General features: G+C 33.9%; 1 protein-coding gene and 1 long non-coding RNA gene across 2 annotated transcripts; one reads left to right on the forward strand and one right to left on the reverse strand.

Annotated features, from left to right (window-relative positions):
• The first annotated feature begins 1,670 nt into the window (after nucleotides 1–1,670).
• LOC145618930 (uncharacterized) lies at nucleotides 1,671–4,699 on the forward strand. The gene is made up of 3 exons (XR_014108079.1): nucleotides 1,671–1,839; nucleotides 4,161–4,251; nucleotides 4,356–4,699. It is a non-coding gene; the product is annotated as an uncharacterized LOC145618930 (long non-coding RNA).
• Nucleotides 4,700–14,093: 9,394 nt separating this feature from the next.
• LOC145624411 (uncharacterized) lies at nucleotides 14,094–17,779 on the reverse strand. Its single transcript, XM_081677439.1, has 4 exons — nucleotides 17,310–17,779; nucleotides 16,447–16,593; nucleotides 15,575–15,889; nucleotides 14,094–14,750 (listed from the first exon to the last, which is right to left on the reverse strand). The coding sequence occupies exons 1-4, from the start codon at nucleotides 17,676–17,678 to the stop codon at nucleotides 14,337–14,339; spliced, it is 1,245 nt and encodes a 414-aa protein (XP_081533565.1). The 5' UTR covers nucleotides 17,679–17,779; the 3' UTR covers nucleotides 14,094–14,336.
• Nucleotides 17,780–18,433: the final 654 nt, after the last annotated feature.

Raw genomic sequence — 18,433 nt, forward strand, 5'->3', positions numbered from 1 at the left:
AATAAATCACCTAATAACTCCAACATTCAATTGCCAAACAATCCCATTCACCCGCATAACAAAGAAGAAAATTTCAGATTAAGTCGATCATACTCCTAATTAAATTGTAGAAATGACTAATACATGGCCTATCTAAGTTATGATAAAGTTTTTTGCACTATCAAGTATCAACCCTTATAATTTTTATTTTTTATTTTTTTATTTATTTATTTATTTTTTTTTTTTTTTTTTTGTATTTTAAACTTATTATAAGTTATCTAATTGTGTTTTGACTTTTTGCACGATTATATAGTCTTTTTTCTTTAAGTTTATATTTTTTCCTCTAAAGCTTTTTTGTTGATAAATGAAAAACTTAAGAAAAAGACAAATAAAGCTATTAGAGTCCACTAAAACTCTCACGGTTACCTTTTTTTTGGTGTTTAGAGAGCCACAAGGGCGGGGTGAAAATCAATTCCAAGAAAATCCCATTAACTTAGGGCTTGTTTGATATCATTTTTTGTTTTCAGATTTTTTTTTTTTTTTTTTTTTTTTTTTTTTTTTTTTTTTTTTTTACCAAAAACAGAAAACAAGAAAAAAGTGTTTATACTTTTCTATTGTTAGTTTTCAAAATTATATTATAATAAGTTTGACTAATTTTTAATTCATTTATTAACATATATCATATGATTTTAAAAAACAAAAAATCAAAAAACAGAAAACACAATGATGCCCATTGAACCCTTAATCATCGGCTCATCGCATTTAATATGTATACAACTCTAGTTAACTCAGGGAGTCGAGGCACTAAAATAAAACAGAGGAAGCAAAGCAAAACCCTTAACGAGGCGTTTGGTTCGCGGATTATAGGTATTAGGCATGAGTTTAGAATGACCAAAACCCATACCATATGTTTGGTTGTCAAAAATATGATTTTTAAACCCATATCTCAAATCCATGAGGTATGGGGTTTAGAAACCTTGGGTGGAAGGTGGGTTTGACTCATTCCATTCCCTTAGGTATCAAATATAAAATTAAGGGGATGATATTTCATTCCGGAACTGAACCAAACACATGATATTAATTATCAAGTTCCAACCCGATATTACATTAATTAAGTGATTCCAAACGCCCCCTAAATAAGTGAAAGCCCTCAAATTAGGGGTGAGCATGGGACGGGTACCCGTACCGTTAGTACTAACGGTTCGGGTACCCGATAACCAAAATCACTAAAACTGATACCCATAACCGGAACCGATAAGTTCGGGTACCCGGACTTCGGGTACCCGGATTTTCGGATCGGTTATCGGGTACCCAATAAGATATCCAATAATGATAATTATACTTAATTACGTAGTTATTATGATATAATTTACAACTAATTAACAACAATACCATATGATCTTGACTAAATTATTAATAATATTACTAATCATTGATATAATAAAGTGATTATGAAGTAAAGTAAAAATTTAGATTTATATTAATAGATTTAAGTAGGGAAAAAAAGCAAAAAAAATGCTTATCGGATCGGATCGGGTAACCGTTAATTTTAAAATGATACCCATAACCATACCCGATAACAAATTATCGGAACGGGTACCCGAACCGTTATGGTTATTGGATCGGGTACCCTAATTTTCGGAACGGTTACGGATCGGTTTTTCGGGTAGTTTTGCTCAGCCCTACCTCAAATAACTTAGATGTGCAAACCCATAACATTGTTCATTGTTGCATGCACTTTCAGACTTTCTTTGCCATTGTTAAAATCAGTAACCCGGAAATTTCGGTAGTCATTCTCAACTCTCTCTTATTTTCCAAATATCAGAATTGTTTCACTTCATTGTCTACCTCAACAACAAGGTATAACATAATTTTATTCTTTCATCTTTACAATTTTTTAAAAAAGGAATTTACTTATTATTTTTTTTTATGACTATTAATTATATTATAATGTGTTAGGTGTTATACTAATTTAGCTTAATAAATTTGTTGTCTTTGTGAATTTTGGGATAAATTATAGTATTGCCGACTAAGTGTTTGATAAAATTCCCCTGTGAAAGAACTGCTGAATTCTACTATAATCTATTGTTTTTACATTGCTGATAATCATAAGTCATAATTGGAATTGTTTAAATGTAATCTAATCGTATTATATTTTTGTGGGAAGGGGATGTGATATTGTGATGTATTATTGATGGACGGTGATGATGACATAATTGTATTGCTTTAATTAATGGTGAGCTTGGTGTTGTTAACGGCTTTGAATGATTATATTTATGTCATCTTTTGTTGATAATTAGCGGATAAGGTTGTTTATTTTGGTATTAGAATGCATTTTCAAATAATGTATTAGCAAAATTTAGCGCTTTTGATCAATCTCGAATATTAACTAATACTATTGTATAGAATTAATGTTGGAATGTTGATGACGATTGACCATTGGTTGTAAAATACTGCTTGTAGATTTTCCGATGTTATTTTATATTATGGTGCTTAGTGTTGTGTGTAATTTATGTTCTTATCAGGGATGAAATCTTGCTTAAATGTTGTTAGACAGCAGCTTTTTTTTTTTTTACCCCTTAGTCGAAATATAGCTATTTCAAGTACGAGGTAGAACCAAGCATAGGACAACCAATTATTAATAAGAAGATAAACGAGGGAACCTAAGATCAATAATGCCCATAATGGAGTTCATTTGAAAACCAATTGATCGTGGGTGAAGTTGCTCTTAAGAAATGATTTATGTTGTTACATGTGTAAGAAGCAACCTAAAGTGCTTCATATTAGTAACTAAAGTATGGTAGACTGCAAATATAATAGTGATAACACAGCTTTAATCAGGGGCAGTTGTATCTCAGTTCTGCTCCCTCTTGTAATATGACTCGTGTCACTTGACTAAAATATACTTGTTTGAGAGTGATTTGTCATTTATAATTTTATATAGATTTTGGAGTTCTAGTATGTTATATTGTCTATATCTCTGTCTATTATAGTAAGGGAATTTGTTCCTTGGTGGAATTGAGTGATACCTTGTTTCTAGTATCCAAATCTGTTTCCATATAGATGTTAGCTTAGAGTATTTATATACCAAGCCACAGTATGTCAGGAATAAGTGTCAGGAAAGCTTTCCCGAGCCTTGTCTTTAGGTTTTTGACTCTTTTAGGAATTAAATGATAGCTTTGCATTACTACTCCTAGTCTAGATCGGGATATCGGAATGAACATAAGGCCAAGACTAATAGTCATTATGTTGTAGGTACCTCCCGATGATCTATATGCTATCGCTTCTAACTAGCAAACCATAGGCTTGTTCTGTTTAGAAACTTTAAGCGCTAAATAAATAAGTGTAATTAATCTCTTATTCTAATTAACTGTCCCAAATTATAATAGAAGCTATCAAGTCTTGCAGATGCTAGTGAAAGTTTAATTTCACTTATTACTTTCTCTGGGTCCTTTATGCTTGACAAATAAGCTCTTACAGCACTGACCTGTTTCTGTGCTTAAGTCTATCAAACCTGAGATGTAACACTAGAAAGAATTAGATTGATCAGGTTTTGAGTACAAGGGGAATGTAAAATTTTGTTGACTTAGAATCTTTCAATTGATGCAAAAACTTTTTGCTGTTGAATATAATTATAGCTTTCAATAAAGACTTTTTGTTGATTTGATAGCTGATTTGTCTGTTTCGGAATTAGTGAGTCATGAAAGTTTGTAAACACTCGGCAAAATCTGGGGAGAGCTGTTTCAAATTACAATTATTAGTAGGAGTGAGTAAAGTCTTGAAGCAATGTGGGATATGTTGCATTTTGAAAAATTTGCAATGATATATTGATATGGATAATTGTTATACACGAAGGATTGAAGTTTTTAAGTGATAAAATATACTTTAATCAAAGAATGAGCATATCTTACATGTTTTCTTTGATTGTCTTGCTGATTCACCGTATGACCTTTTTTTTTTTTTTGGAAAATTATGATCAAGTCCAATTCAACTGTTGGCATTTTATGGTTAAAATTGTATCATCTACTGACCTTGGTCTGGCCTGGGAGAGTGGGAGATCAAGCCTGGACAACTTTTTGTCGAGATATAGCTTTTTGATCTTCTAGATTTCCAATGATCTGGTACTTTTTACTGATTATGATATTTTTGCTGTTACCTCAACCATCTTGTTGGCTATTTAGGTTACATGAGCAAAATTTCATCTATTGTTGGTAGCACTATTGTCCTGGAGATGAGCTTAGAAGACCGTGGAGTTCATGGATATACTTGAAGGTAAGATTCTGCTCACACATAACATCTTTCCTTCCATATTTGTTTAGTCTGAATGAGCCATAACGGCCCACAAGGGTATTGACAGATTGACTTATCATACATAGGTCCTTTGTCTTTGCCACTAGGTCAAGACCTTATTGGTTACTTCTGTATTAATTGAAGGCGGTTCTTGTGAGTTTTCCTCTTCAGACAATGTTTATAACTTCTATAATGACTCTATGTTATGTAGATACTAATGTAGAGCATGGAAATCAGGTAGTGGCCATCGGCTTACCTGAACTAGCATACTATTGACTTATTTGTTATGGATGGTGAGTGAATAGTTGAATTCTTGACATGATTAGCATTCAGCAGCTACTATGAACTGATGGAGGCATAGTATAATTGTTGTATATAGTTACTGAAAGGACGTCTGGGTCCCATAAGTTTATTGGGATTTTTTTTCGTAAGCTACACAAACATTGTACCAAGGATGACCCATGAGGAAAGAGGGAAAAAGAGGGGGGGGGGGGTAGAACATTTTAGTTCTACCTTAAAGTGAAATTTCGTACCTTGTACTAAGTACATGAGAAACTTCGTTATGTTTTGAGTAAATTGTTTGATTAGAAGAATATTCTGATTAGAAAAATATTCTAATGACCAGTTTTACTCGGAAACCCGAATTATTGTGGGCTTATAAGCTAATTATAATATGAGCTGCAAGTGGCTGGAACATGGAACTTGAAAGGCTTAAAAGTCCCATCCTAGCTTCCACTGTCACTTCATTCTCACAAACAGATAATCTTTCCTTATTTTATGATCATGTATCAGTGAAGTGTGAAGGTTTTCTATCAGTGGTAAATGAGGATGTCCATCTGGGAGCCATGCTGCCAGTGGGCTCCTCCACCGACCTTTTGGTATCTTGCTCTGTAAATATAACAAGTCCACTATATCTTTTTTTTTTTTATTTTATTTTATTTTTTTTATAACTTTATATGTCAAATTTCTGTAACTGTGGACTCATTCCAGCAATAACTCTCATCATTGGAAGCATTTTAGTCAAATGTACAAGTATATAATGTGTTTCAATTAGCAAGTTTTCATTGCAGTCACCCTTCTTCCATTTTTGGTCAATTTATTTGTATCCTAAAGTCAACTACTTGGCAAGGAATGTCCTTATCCAAATATTAAATGAAGAATCTAGCAAATATTTGCGGATGTATGCAGATTTTGGTTTAAAATGGTGTTGCCAATTTACACAAATACGATAACATGCCTAAGTAAAATTTGTGAGCATTATTATGATTTGGGACTGCAATTTGTTTGAGTTTGTCAAACATTTGAAGTTCACTCTTCTGATATTTCAGACCGAATAATTGGAGCTGAGTTCAGGTCATATATGAAATTATGGTACATATTTCTGGATAATTTGTGAAGTTTTACCTGATCTGGAGTTATGTAACCGCCCAAAGCATTTTCAATTTCATTTAACTATGAATATTGCACCATTACAATCTCTTGAATTATGGGTTCATTTAAGGGATTTAACTATCTGAATATCTGATTTTCTATTACTGATTTGCTAGGTAACCCATGTATTACAGATAAGGGGAATCATTCTTCACAAGATGGTCAAAGTCCTCAATTGCTATGACTTTGAAAGCAAAGCATTGAACAAGTTAGTTTTTAAGCAATTGAGGCAGAAACATAAATTAATAAGCAAGAACTATTCTATTGAAGGCTATTTGAAGTATTGCTTGCAGAGGCACTCAAGGTAACATATAAACTCCTAAAAGACAATTTTTGCTCTGAGAAGTTTTATGCATGATGAACTGTTAGCTTAGTGAATTACGCAGTATGATAATGACTTTGCTATATAATCATCATGCATAAATAAGAGGTTTTTATCATATCCAGCTGGCATTGCTTGGGGTTAGATGTTGAAGTTAATTCAATCATAAATTTAGTTTGTGGCTGTCATCAATTGTGGGAAAGTATTGCATTGTCAAGGTTGGTTAGGTAATGTTTTATTTTCTAATCAATGCCGGATGATTGAAATCGGAAAATTAAATATCCGTAGCCAGGTAGATGAGTTAGGGATATGATGAATACTCCTTACTAAAGTAGAAAATATCCATAAAGAATTCTTGTTGTGAAGTTGTCACATGCTCTCTCTCAAAACGCACCAATTCTTCCTTTATCGAGGATTGTGTGCCATTACAGAACTAACAACAGATATTAATACAAATAAAAATATCCATAACCGAATCATCTTATACAAGAATTAATGTATACCCTTTGATTACTAAATAAAGTAAAACCAGATCATAATATGCCCAATAACAAAACAAAACAAAACTAATTCTATTAGAATTTGAGGACCAAAAAAAGGTTCAATATCTCTGTGTACATTCCACCTACAGGTATGCAGGGTATTATTGTATCATGTCTATTAACATCATCTACACTTCTCGTATCAGCCTTAAACAAATAAAAAATCTCATCCCAAAGAATAAATGAAGGTATAATTTAAGTATTTAACTAAGAAAATAATAGTAAAAAGAAACAAATAAAAAAACAAAAACCCTTGTTTTGAAAATAAATAAACAAATACTAACTTCATTTGGATTATGGGTAGCCCTGGGATCAGGATCGGCCTGAATCTGATCCCAGTGGTGAAGGACCAGTCCCGTGATTTCGCTTGATTGAATTCATCTTGTCAAGTGTCAATTTGGCTCTGAATCTAGCAATAAAATCATCAGCTTTTGTATCCACATCTGGACTTGGACAAAACACATTGCTAGTTTGTTTATTGCTTGGGGAACTGTCATCATCTTCTGATGCTGAATAACCACTGCGCGGACTGTTATTGTTGCTCTCTATCTTAACATAATCCCCTTGTGTGACAAATCTCCATGCTGACATCTTAAATGGCGGCAGAGGAGGAGGTGGCGGTATTGGGATCAGTGGTGACTCACTGCCATTACCAATGTCTTTATCTATGCTGCTGAAGCTATCTGTTTTAGCTGGCGGGACTGTTCTTCTGGTTGTTGATGGTGTAGTTCTAGTCTTAGGCAATGGTCTAGCAGAATCAAGGCTCTGATATTGTTGTTGCAGTGGTCTAGCAGGTGGTGGTGGTGCAGGAGGAGGGACTGAAGTGGAATGTACTTGCCTCTTTGTCTTTCCTTTTTTAGAGAAAATATTATGGAACATGGAAGGATGTGATGGAGGCGGTGGAGGTGGGGGTGGTGGAGGAGATGGTGGGGGGAATTCAGGAGTGGACTTTGAACGATGAATTGATATCTTTGGAGGTTGGATGATTTCTGTTAGGTTCTCATAACTTCTCCTTGCCTGCTTCCTTTTCCTTCTTGGAAGGCGATTGAGGGTCCTAATCACAATCCCTTTCTTTTTATCTCTTATTATATCTTCAGAGAATTGGCCTATTATTGGTCTCAGTGGTGGCGGTGGTGGGGGTGGGGGTGGAGGTGGTTGTTCTAGAATTTGAACCTTTGATATATGTCTCCTATTTGCTTGGCTGTTCCTCCTATTTTCATGCTTCTTTATAGCTGAAATTGTTGAATAAGTTCGTGGGGGTGGTGGAGGTGGCGGCGGTGGCGGTGATGGAGGTGGCCAGAAGTAATTGTTTGGTGATATTGGCGAGGGTGGTGACATTGGTTGCCGTCGGTATGTGGTTCGTGAGGGTGGTGGAGGTGGGGGTGGTGGCGGCGAAGGTGGTGGCCAAAAGTCATTGGTTGGTGACAATTGCTGCTGTGGAATTGCAGTTCGTGAGGGTGGTGGAGGTGGGGGCGGAGGCGGTGAAGGTGGTGGCCAAAAGTCATTGGTTGGTGACAATTGCTGCCCTCGAATTGCAGTTCGTGAGGGTGGCGGAGGCGGGGGCGGAGGTGGAGGCGGTGATGGTGGTGGCCAAAAGTCATTGGTTGGTGACAATGGTGAGGGTGGTGACAATGGTTGTGGTAGAAATGCTGGTGATGGCATTTGCTTTTTAACCTTTGCTTTGGGTTTCTTTTTTATTGAATTGTTTTGATTACTCTCATGCTTCTTTTTAGTTGATATTGATGAATGTGCTCGTAGGGGTGGTGGAGGTGGAGGAGGAGGAGGTGGTGATGATGGTGGCGGCCAGAAATATGAGGTTGGTGATGTTGGAGATAGCGGTGACATTGGTGGCGAAGGTGAAATAGGATAATGGACAGGATGTGGTGGATTTGATTCAGATTTGAGAACCTGTTGTTCATTACTTACTTGAGCATCCATCTCAATATTTTTGGTGACATGTTGATCCTCATTAACCACTTGTTTGGATCTAACATTAACATTTTTTCTAGCAGTTGCTGATGGTGGCGGAGTTGGTGGCGATGGTTTTATATCCTGTTTGGCACCACCTACAAATGTATCCACCTCAATGTTTTTAACATCAAACTCATCTTCATCCACCACTCCAAGAGATTTACTACGATTAATACGACTCTCAGATCTCGAAAATTGATGATTATACAGATGAGTATCATCATATGATCTCCACCTATTCTCGCTCATCATCCATTGTCCCTCTTGCCGAAGATCCGGGTATGAGCTGCTGTTCCTTCTTAACCTTCTCATAGTATCTGCATTACCAAAACTATTGTGTGCCATCCTACTGTCTTGATATTCATACCACCGGCGTGGAGTTGATGACTCTGCGGACTTGCTAGATTCTTGTCTCATAGGACTGCTAACTGGTGTTTGATCATCATCCTTCCTTCCCAAGAACCCACAAACAATTGCAAACAAGACAAGAATCAGATTAAGTGAGTTCCAACTGCTCTTCACTAAGCTCGGATTAAAGACCGAGCGAGCAAGAGACAATACAGAAGGGATCACTATGGCTAAAAATACAACAGCTGCAGCCAGCAGAATCACAACCAGAACACCAGTATTGAGGAATAAGCTCGATGCCGGGTTGTGTCTACGCCGATGACGGTCTGCCTGACGGAGGGCAGCATTGCTCTGTATCCAAAAAGGAGGTGGGTCGTCTTCTGTTTGCTCCATGTATGTACTATGGTTGAGATTTTGCTTTCTATCTCTGCTTTGCTTTCAAAGATCAAATGGTGCCTTTAAGGCAGTTGCAACTTTTTTTTTGCTTTGTTCAGCTGCCTTTAGTCGTTTGTTTGTGCAACTTTAATGTTGGGTATGAATTTAAGGGGATAATTTATATGATAGTTTAAATAGATTGTGCTTGCTTGTGGACAATAATAGAGTATGCTGGAAATCATTAAAATTTAAAAAGACTATTATTAATCTGATTTACATAAATTATTAAATTGGTAACGGCTGCTGTGTTGTGTAACGTGGGCCTCCAAGGAATGAGAAACTTGTTAAGGACGCGTATTTTGTGTGCGAAACAACGCGTCTGATGAATAGTGTACTACTCTATTATATCCAGGTTGTTTTAACGCTAGTAGGAGTATAACTTTTGTTATACTTCTATTTTGCTGTCAATCAGTTTTGGTGTACAGTGTGTTGAACCATTAATAGTACGGAATACTTTGTATAATTTTGACTTTTATAATTGGTTGTGTATAAGTTTAACCATCCATAAGTAATTTTATACATATAAGTGTTACGCAACTAAAAAAAAGTAGGTAAATATTGCACGAATTAGAATGTTGTTACTATAAACAAACGAATGAAGTTTGAACTCCTTTAACGAGGAGTTTTGAGAAAATAGATTAGAAATAGAAATAAAATTGTGCTTTTGTTTCTCCTTTACTAGATTAGAACTTATATGATGATGACATCTAGTCACAATATTTCTTGCGTTTGGCTGATTTTTGGTGATTAGTTGAGCATGAGCCTATCAGTGGTCCCTAAATCTGATTAGTGGGTCAAGTAAAGGTTGATGCAGGCCAGGGTTGAGCTAGGTCACCTCTTGACATTTTAAACAGGTCAACTCAAAGCGGTTTGTGGATTGATAGTAGGTCTTGTAGAGGGTTTAGGACATAAGCGAGCGAGCAAGGGAAAACAAATAAGAGTAGAGACAAAAGTGAGCACATCTGAATACGAAACTATAAATATACATTCTTATTTTTAATTGGTGTATAATTTTGTTACAAAACTATTTGTTCAATAAAAACCATGTCCATTGAAAACCCGGTTAATTCAACCCTTTTCATTTATCCATTGTTCACTTATCCAATAACTAGGACAAATTGTGATCCATAGATAATTGGATCTTTTTTTTTTTTTTTTTTTTTTTTTTTTTTTTTTTTGACATCATAGATAATTGGATCACCAAAGAACAATTGTTTGTCTAAATGGCCGTTATGTTGTCAAAGTTTTCTTCCTCTTTAATTATTCATAGTACATTTTATCAAGAAAAGTTATAGTATTGTCGTTATTAATTAGTTATTAGTTTGATGTTAGAAGGGATCCTTTGTACCATTTTCAAATTTTCACACTAATATCTTGATTGTAATTCTCCTTTGAAGTCTGCTGTAAAGTTAGGACTTGCCTCAATCACTTTTTTTTAGGCGCAATTTCTCATTATAGTCCAAATTAGCAAGAAGCCAAATCATTATCAATATTCTTGGTGATAGTTGTGTTAAGGAAACTTTTGAAGCTAGAAACCTAATCCATGTGCATGCTACTCGAATCTCATTCCAAGTATTTGACTTGTGAGAGCTATCATCATCAAACACAACCTTCACACTAGGTAGGAGGAAACAATTCTCAATTACCTGACATCGGTCGTTTTTTTTTAAAATTTATTTTGACTCCAACTTAAACTACGTAGTTAGACTACACAACTTCAAATGACATATGATAATTAAAAACCCGCAAGCATATTTATCAAATGAATATTCCGAGCATGATATAAAACTTATTGGAAACTCGATGCTTATTCATAGTTATAAAGAAAATGGTTAACAAAAACTTATACATCGAGTATTTGAGAGGCTTTGTAATAATTCATTATCACAGCTCATATGGCACCATAATAAACTATCCTCACACTATTATAAAGCAAAATATGCTAACTTTTATGTCGATATAATTATTATGTGATTTCACACAAGATGTACATACAAGTGATACAAGAACCACCTTTATGTCAATTATTGCCATCAAACTTCATACAAGTATAATTGATTTCTTATACTTGATAGACCTTGACTTATGTTTGTACAGACTAATTATAACAAGTAGTGACAAAGAAATGGGCAAAAGATTATTAGATAAGCAAAACTTATGCGTAAGATTATGCCTCTAATCTTTCTTAAAGTCACAGTCAATGATTTTTCATTGCTTCTCGATATAAATTATGAAATATAATGAGTTTAATGACAATTGACAAATATTTGGAGAGTATAAAACCTTTGATTAGGACAGATTCAAGTCATATTCTTTGATTCCTTAATATGATTTTCCGTATTATTTCATTATATATAGGTTGTACGCATATAATACATACGGAGTATATATTTGCTTTTACTCCAAGGAATAAATATTCTATTATAAAATAAATATACAAGGCATCTATCATTGACTATTTCCTATTATTGATTGTAAGATCGATCTACAATAATTATCATAAATTCTTAAGTCATGAAGTCTTCATGTTGATAGTATTTTATTTGGTTTTATTTAATTTCCTTTGAGTTTGGTTGGAATTTGGAAAAACAAGTTCATGCAAATTGTGTAATAGCCTCCTTTTTTTGTGCGCCTTTTCAGCCAAGATTTACATGATAACGTGGGAAGATGACTATCAAATATCTTCATGTTTTTGTTATTGCTTTATTACGATTATTTTTTTAATATTTTGTTTATACTTCATATTGAATTATTGAAGGATAATAATAATATACATCTTTTTAATTTATCGACCCTTCACATCCATATGTGATTTATGCTCTCAAGATCTCATGTTCACATTTGTTAATTAAGTTGAGATTTACGTGATCAAACATGTATAGAACATGCCATATTACCTTTGCTAAAGAGTAATACAGAGCACTCAGCAACTAATATGGCTTTTAATTATCTTGTATTTGTTTGACTATCACAAGAGCAAATGTGTGTATTAAATTCATGACACCACTTACAACACTAGAGTTTCGAACTATGTTTTATCTTCGTCTTAGATAAAATGTTGTGAATTAATAATTATTGATTGTCATAGAGATATGAACATTATTATTTATTTATTTATTTATTTTTATTTTATTTTATTTTTTTTTGTCAAGGAGCTTGTTAAATTTTTTACTACGTAGAAAATAAAGCAGATTGCCAATATGAAAAAAAATCTAATTAAGAGATGGAGGGAGTACGTAACTATGAATTACGGAGTACTATTTTGGTTCAATTTGTTTTGATGTATTTTGAGACTACAAGAAAGCAACTACTCGTACTCATATGTTATTTTTGATGGCTTGACTTTTCTAAAGCTTCAGTCTCATCCCATTATTTTCAATAATTTGATTTAAGATTAAGAGCCTAAAAATAAACTAAAAGTCCAAATAATTTGAGCTAAATTAAGTTTATTATTATTATTATTATTATTATTATTATTATTATTATTATTATTATTATTATTATTATTATTATTATTATTATTATTATTATTATATCTTTCAATTGGAAAAAAAAGTTGCCTACGGAAGTACGGAGTATGACGCACCGCCAAACCATATATGCATACTAAAATAAGTTAATTATACATTTTAGCACGTGTTTATATATTAGTAGGTGAGCAACCGTTAATGACTACACATGTAACTTGTAAGATTATGACTTGTGAAGTTGTTCGTGACGATGAAAATCTGAATTGCATAACTACCAATTATGCCTTGTAGTTGTTTCGCAAATAAAGGTTCGACTAAAATCATAAACTAATTTTATCACACAATTTTATATATACAACTAATAAAATCAGTTAAACATCTAATGCAATCAGATAGTCAATTTAGCTTATTAAACCAGCTCTTAGGAAAAATATAGTAATATACTCACTAATTACCTAATAGGATCATAACCTCCCCCTCTATTTTAACATGGTTATCACAATATTTCATCCTTTTGTGTTTAAGAATACGACTTGCTCCATATTCATGTGTTTTTACTATTTTCATTCATTTTTTTTTTTTTGACAAATATTTTCATTCAATTTAACTACAGTATAAAATGTTTATAACATAATACTACCTCCATTTTATATTTAGTGCAACAAAAGCCTTGACACAGATTCATAGGAAAATTTTATTAATGACTCTTAAATGGAGAAAGAAAAATAAAAAAGCATATGATGATGAAATACTATTTAAAATGAATAGAAAACATGTATTGCATATATTGTATAACAATCAATTTTAGTAAATGTTGCACATAATATGAAACAGAAGTAACTATAATCGGGAATTTGGGACATAAAAAACATAATTATATCGGAGACATCCTAAAATGCGTACATATATCAAAATCTAACACGATTAGTCTCCCCAAAATGACTAAGATGATCAATTTTGAATTCAGCATGCACCATCAAGAATCCACAAGGTGGCAATATCCACCTAATTAACAACTTTTTAACGTGATTAGAAAATTGTAAACATGTAATTATGCATCAAAATTTTCTGTGCTGGTCCTGTGCAATTCAGTTTGTGTAGTATTACACGAAATAATTAGCAACAGAGTTCATGTCACCTAAACTTAATAACATAATAGCATATGCATATCAATATCAATATCCTGCCAAGATAAAAATCCAAAAACAGAGAGAGTAAAAGCATGTTTATCCAATTTCAAATCAGTTTTTAAAAAAGCACAATTAATCATTTGATAAGTACATCTATGCAATTAGCTCAACAATATAAACCATGAAGCCATCATAACTAGCACAGTAATCTTTCAATTTTCAATCACTGAAACAACTTTTACCTTATAGAGTTGATATGCCAACTGAGATTACAAAACAAAAAATAAATGTAGTTGATGTCTCAATCTATCCCCATTTTGATTATCACATGTTGTAAGAGGCGCTGTCCAATAACAAACCTCTGGAAGGAATTAAGGTTTGTTTGGAAAGTGAAAGAATAGCAGGGGCCATTATTACATTACCCTCTTCTCCTCTTCCTCAGTGTTGGGAACTTAAGAGGAGTAGGAAGGGTAGCAACAGTCACCTTATTTCTTCTGGCAAACTTACAGCCCAAATTCTCGAAATAAGGTCTTAGACTTAAAGCAGACATCTTCAGATCCTTGGCAATATCTGTAAAATCAGTCTGAAACTCATCAACAAATAAGGTGAGAACCAGCACATAGCTGATGAGGGAGCCTATTTTGTCATCTGAGAGCCTGTTTTTCTCTTTATTAATAAACATTTTGTCAAACTTCTGTGACAAAATACTTGGGAGATAAACGTGATGCTTTGAAGATTTTCCACCACCACCAGCAGAATACCGATTCTTGATGTTTATGAGATGAGAAATATATGACAGGATGCCAGCAAGCCTACTCTTCTCTGCTTCATCCTACAGAATCAAGAGTAGAAAATAACACACATATATGACTATATGTACCTATGGGGAAAGCATTCAGGTTAAAGAATGATATTGAGATCAATGACCACAATATTGGCAATGAAATCTAGACAGAACAACACTTAGTCAATGAAGTCTGGACAGAAAATGCATAAAAAGCCACAGAGCTGCCCAAAATACTAGCCATGATCATGTACTTTGCCAGATTTTGCTATCTTAATACACAACAAGCCCAAAGAAGCATATCCCCGTTTACTACATTTTGCCGTGCTAGATTAACAACATAGCCTAAGTACACTATCATTAGCTCCTTTGTCTCAATTCTCAAACCAAACAAACTCACACAGAGCAACCAACTTACTCCACCCCCTCCCTAAAGACACAGAAAAATAAAGGCTAGCTTTACAATATATACGCAGAACAGCTTGACAAGTGCAATTAAGCTCACCTACTTCCCTTTATTTTTTCTTAACTACCTTCTGCTATTGTTTTAATTCAAGCAAAAAAAATCACATATCAATAACAACTTATTTCCAACACACAAATCTCTTGCAAGAAGATGTAGATGCTGCCTTGATTATCACTACCAGCTCTACATCTTCTTGCAAGAGATAAATGCCATCTTTAAATAAAATAAAATTTTGTATCAGCCTACAGCTATGTTCTTTTCCCATACACAATTTTATTTTATTTATTTATAGGAAAAGAAGTTCAAATAAGTTTTAATAAGGGTACCCAATTTCAATTTACAACTACAACAAGTTCAAATAAGTGAATTTCAAATGAAAATAAAAGTCTATCTTAAACCAACTCACCTTGTTTAATTCCACTTTGTAACATCGATTGCACACAAAACTTGGGTAAACATCTGGTTTTATCTCCTGCCCAGATTGCAACCGCTCCAAAATGTCTCTCACATAATCCCATTCTCCCTTGAGAATAATTTTATCAAGCAGATAAGCCTTCTCTGGTGTTGTAGCAGAGAGATCGTGTGGGGGAAGATTGTTGTCAGTGTTCAAACTGGAACTTTCAATTGCTGTCTTGTCTATAGGAGTTGCCTCTAAAATTTGGTTTATCTCAGGCATGACATCAGGATCTTCCTTTTGACTTAACCGCATAGCTTCCTTGTCCTGCAAGAGAGACAACTAATCTATAATTTGTCCGAATTAAATCTGATCCAGACGATACAAGTGTTCTATACTGTATTATATACAATTTAATACATTTGAAGTTGTGAGCACTAGTTTTGGAAATTTCTGACTCTCTTATTAATAATCTGGAAGCTACAAATTACTATATTACACTTGACAGATTTTTATCTTTGACTAATCCGTAAGAATTTTTTTTTTTTTTTTTTTTTTTCAAAATTAGCGTTTCATCACTTGATGAGTTCATAATTTGGTCCTTAGCTCAAATGGTATATGTATACATCATGATTCCCCATAACTCATCAAACATGAACTGGGTTAAAACTTAATAGAACATGTTCAGGAGTTTTATCGCATAACATAACGCAGAAAAACAAATGGATGTTGATCTAGATATCTCATCATCAGTAAAGAAGGAACAGAGCCAAGAACAACAGTTCCCTACATCGTATCACAGCATAAGCCTTTGGTTCCTAAGATCCTAACGCCAAAGATGGGTATCAATATATAATTAAATATCCAAGTGGAAGCATACAAACCTTCTTTATTGCACCCTTGGTACCATAACGGTCTGTAAGTTTATGCCTTTTGAGTCTTCTATCTTCAGCATCTTCAATCTTGGCTGGAGTTTCTGGTTCCGTTTCAGATGCACGTGATGCCCTAGCTAATGGTTGTAGCCTGAATACCTGAACATTGTCAACAACAAGGTCCATGTTAGGAAAAGGAGTCGAGCTCAAATAGGTGTCTACTTCAAAAGAATGCTGGTAGATTGTAATCTCAGAAACAAGCAAATGGAGGGTTTTAAATCGCATCATATGATCCTGGCAATATGTCGCTCTACTGACAACAACCCAAACGACAGCCAATACTGCCTTTATGAAACACATCCCACTTTAGACAATGCAGCATTCTGTTATTCCTCGAACTTTTTTTTTTTTTTTTGGTTAGCAACTTTGCATACTCCGTATCTATATAACAGGAAATGTCATATTGTCATTAATGAATTCTGAAACGCATAGCTATACCAGTTGATGATAAACATGACACTGTTAATGAAATAATCAAACGTAAAAATCTTCAATTTCCCATAATTCTTCCTTGAATAGTTGAATGATCACACAAGCATAAATCATTTTCATGGAAACCAATCAATCAAACAAACAATAACAAAAGCCAAGCTGCAATCCCCTTCTTCAACTAACTAAACAAACAAAAAATATCAACATTTCTTCATTAAAAGCAATTAACACAATCAAATATCAGAATCTCCAATTAGATTAATCGATGGTACCCGGATCAAAACCCGAGTAAATTACTGTCTTTTGTGGCTCTTTGTACACCAGAATTAAGCAAACAATAAGCTTGAAAAAACAAAAATTGAAAAAAGTGAAGGAAATTATACCCTATTAGCATTAATGGGGGCCAATCTGAAAGACTGAGAACGTTTATCAACAACCGCAAGAGCATAACTATTCATCCTACCAACAGCAGCTTCACCAAAATGACTATTACCAACATAATCAACTTTAGACCCATTTGGTTTCACAACAAGTTCAACTCTTCTAAGCCGTTTTTGATCCCTGAAAAACCCTAGTTTGCTTGATTCTGGGTTTTTAAGGTTTAATGGGTCGAACCCAGAAGGGTAATACCCTAACATTGGTGCATTTTTCTCTTGTTGTTCCTTCAACATTTGAACTTGGGTATCAAATTCGATTGCTTTCCTCTTTTTTTTCTTGGAATTGTGTGATTTAGGGGGTGTTAATGCTTCCATGTTAGATTTTGGCAAAGAGAGATAGTGGGGTTGAAACAGAGAGAAATCAAACGACAGGCTTTTGGAGATTGAATTGGGGTTTTTCTGTGATAAACCCTACAATTGAGAATTGGAGAGAGAAGAAGAAAGGAAGTAATATTGGGCTATTTGGTGGTGTTTTTGATTGTGGGCTCGTACCAAATTTTAAGACGAGGCCACAAATCTTTTTTTTTTTTTTTGGTAGTAATTACTCGGTTTACGTTTACTTTCAAGTTGCAACACACGACATTAGCACGTATTTTCAAAGAGATATTATACTAAGTAAATAAACAAATTAATTGACAAAATTTTATTACCGATAAGAAGAAAGTGATAAGTTGTTACAATTTAATTTTATTTTTGTCCAATAGTGGAAGTATATAATTAAGTGTAATTCGATATTTCAGTGTATAGTGCTGGTTAAGGATGAAGATGGATATTTTGTTAATGTGTACTTATGTACCCATAAATCCATAATCATAAATCCGTTTAAGAAAATAAATTATAACTTATTTACTTTTATTATTAACCGAAAATATCCCATATACTTTCGAGAGCTGATTTTGTACACCCTGAGTAATTTGCTCATTTGTATTTTTGCCCATTTATTGAATGAGCAAAAATTAATGAGCGAATAGCTCTGGGTATACAGTACACTCAGGTATATATAACAAATTTTATACACTCCACTTACCTGCCTACCTGGTACCCGGTTATTTGGTCATATGGCTCAGGCT

This window comes from Chenopodium album, chromosome 3 (assembly GCF_948465745.1).
Source record: "Chenopodium album chromosome 3, dcCheAlbu1.1, whole genome shotgun sequence".
Taxonomy (NCBI): Eukaryota; Viridiplantae; Streptophyta; class Magnoliopsida; order Caryophyllales; family Amaranthaceae; genus Chenopodium; species Chenopodium album.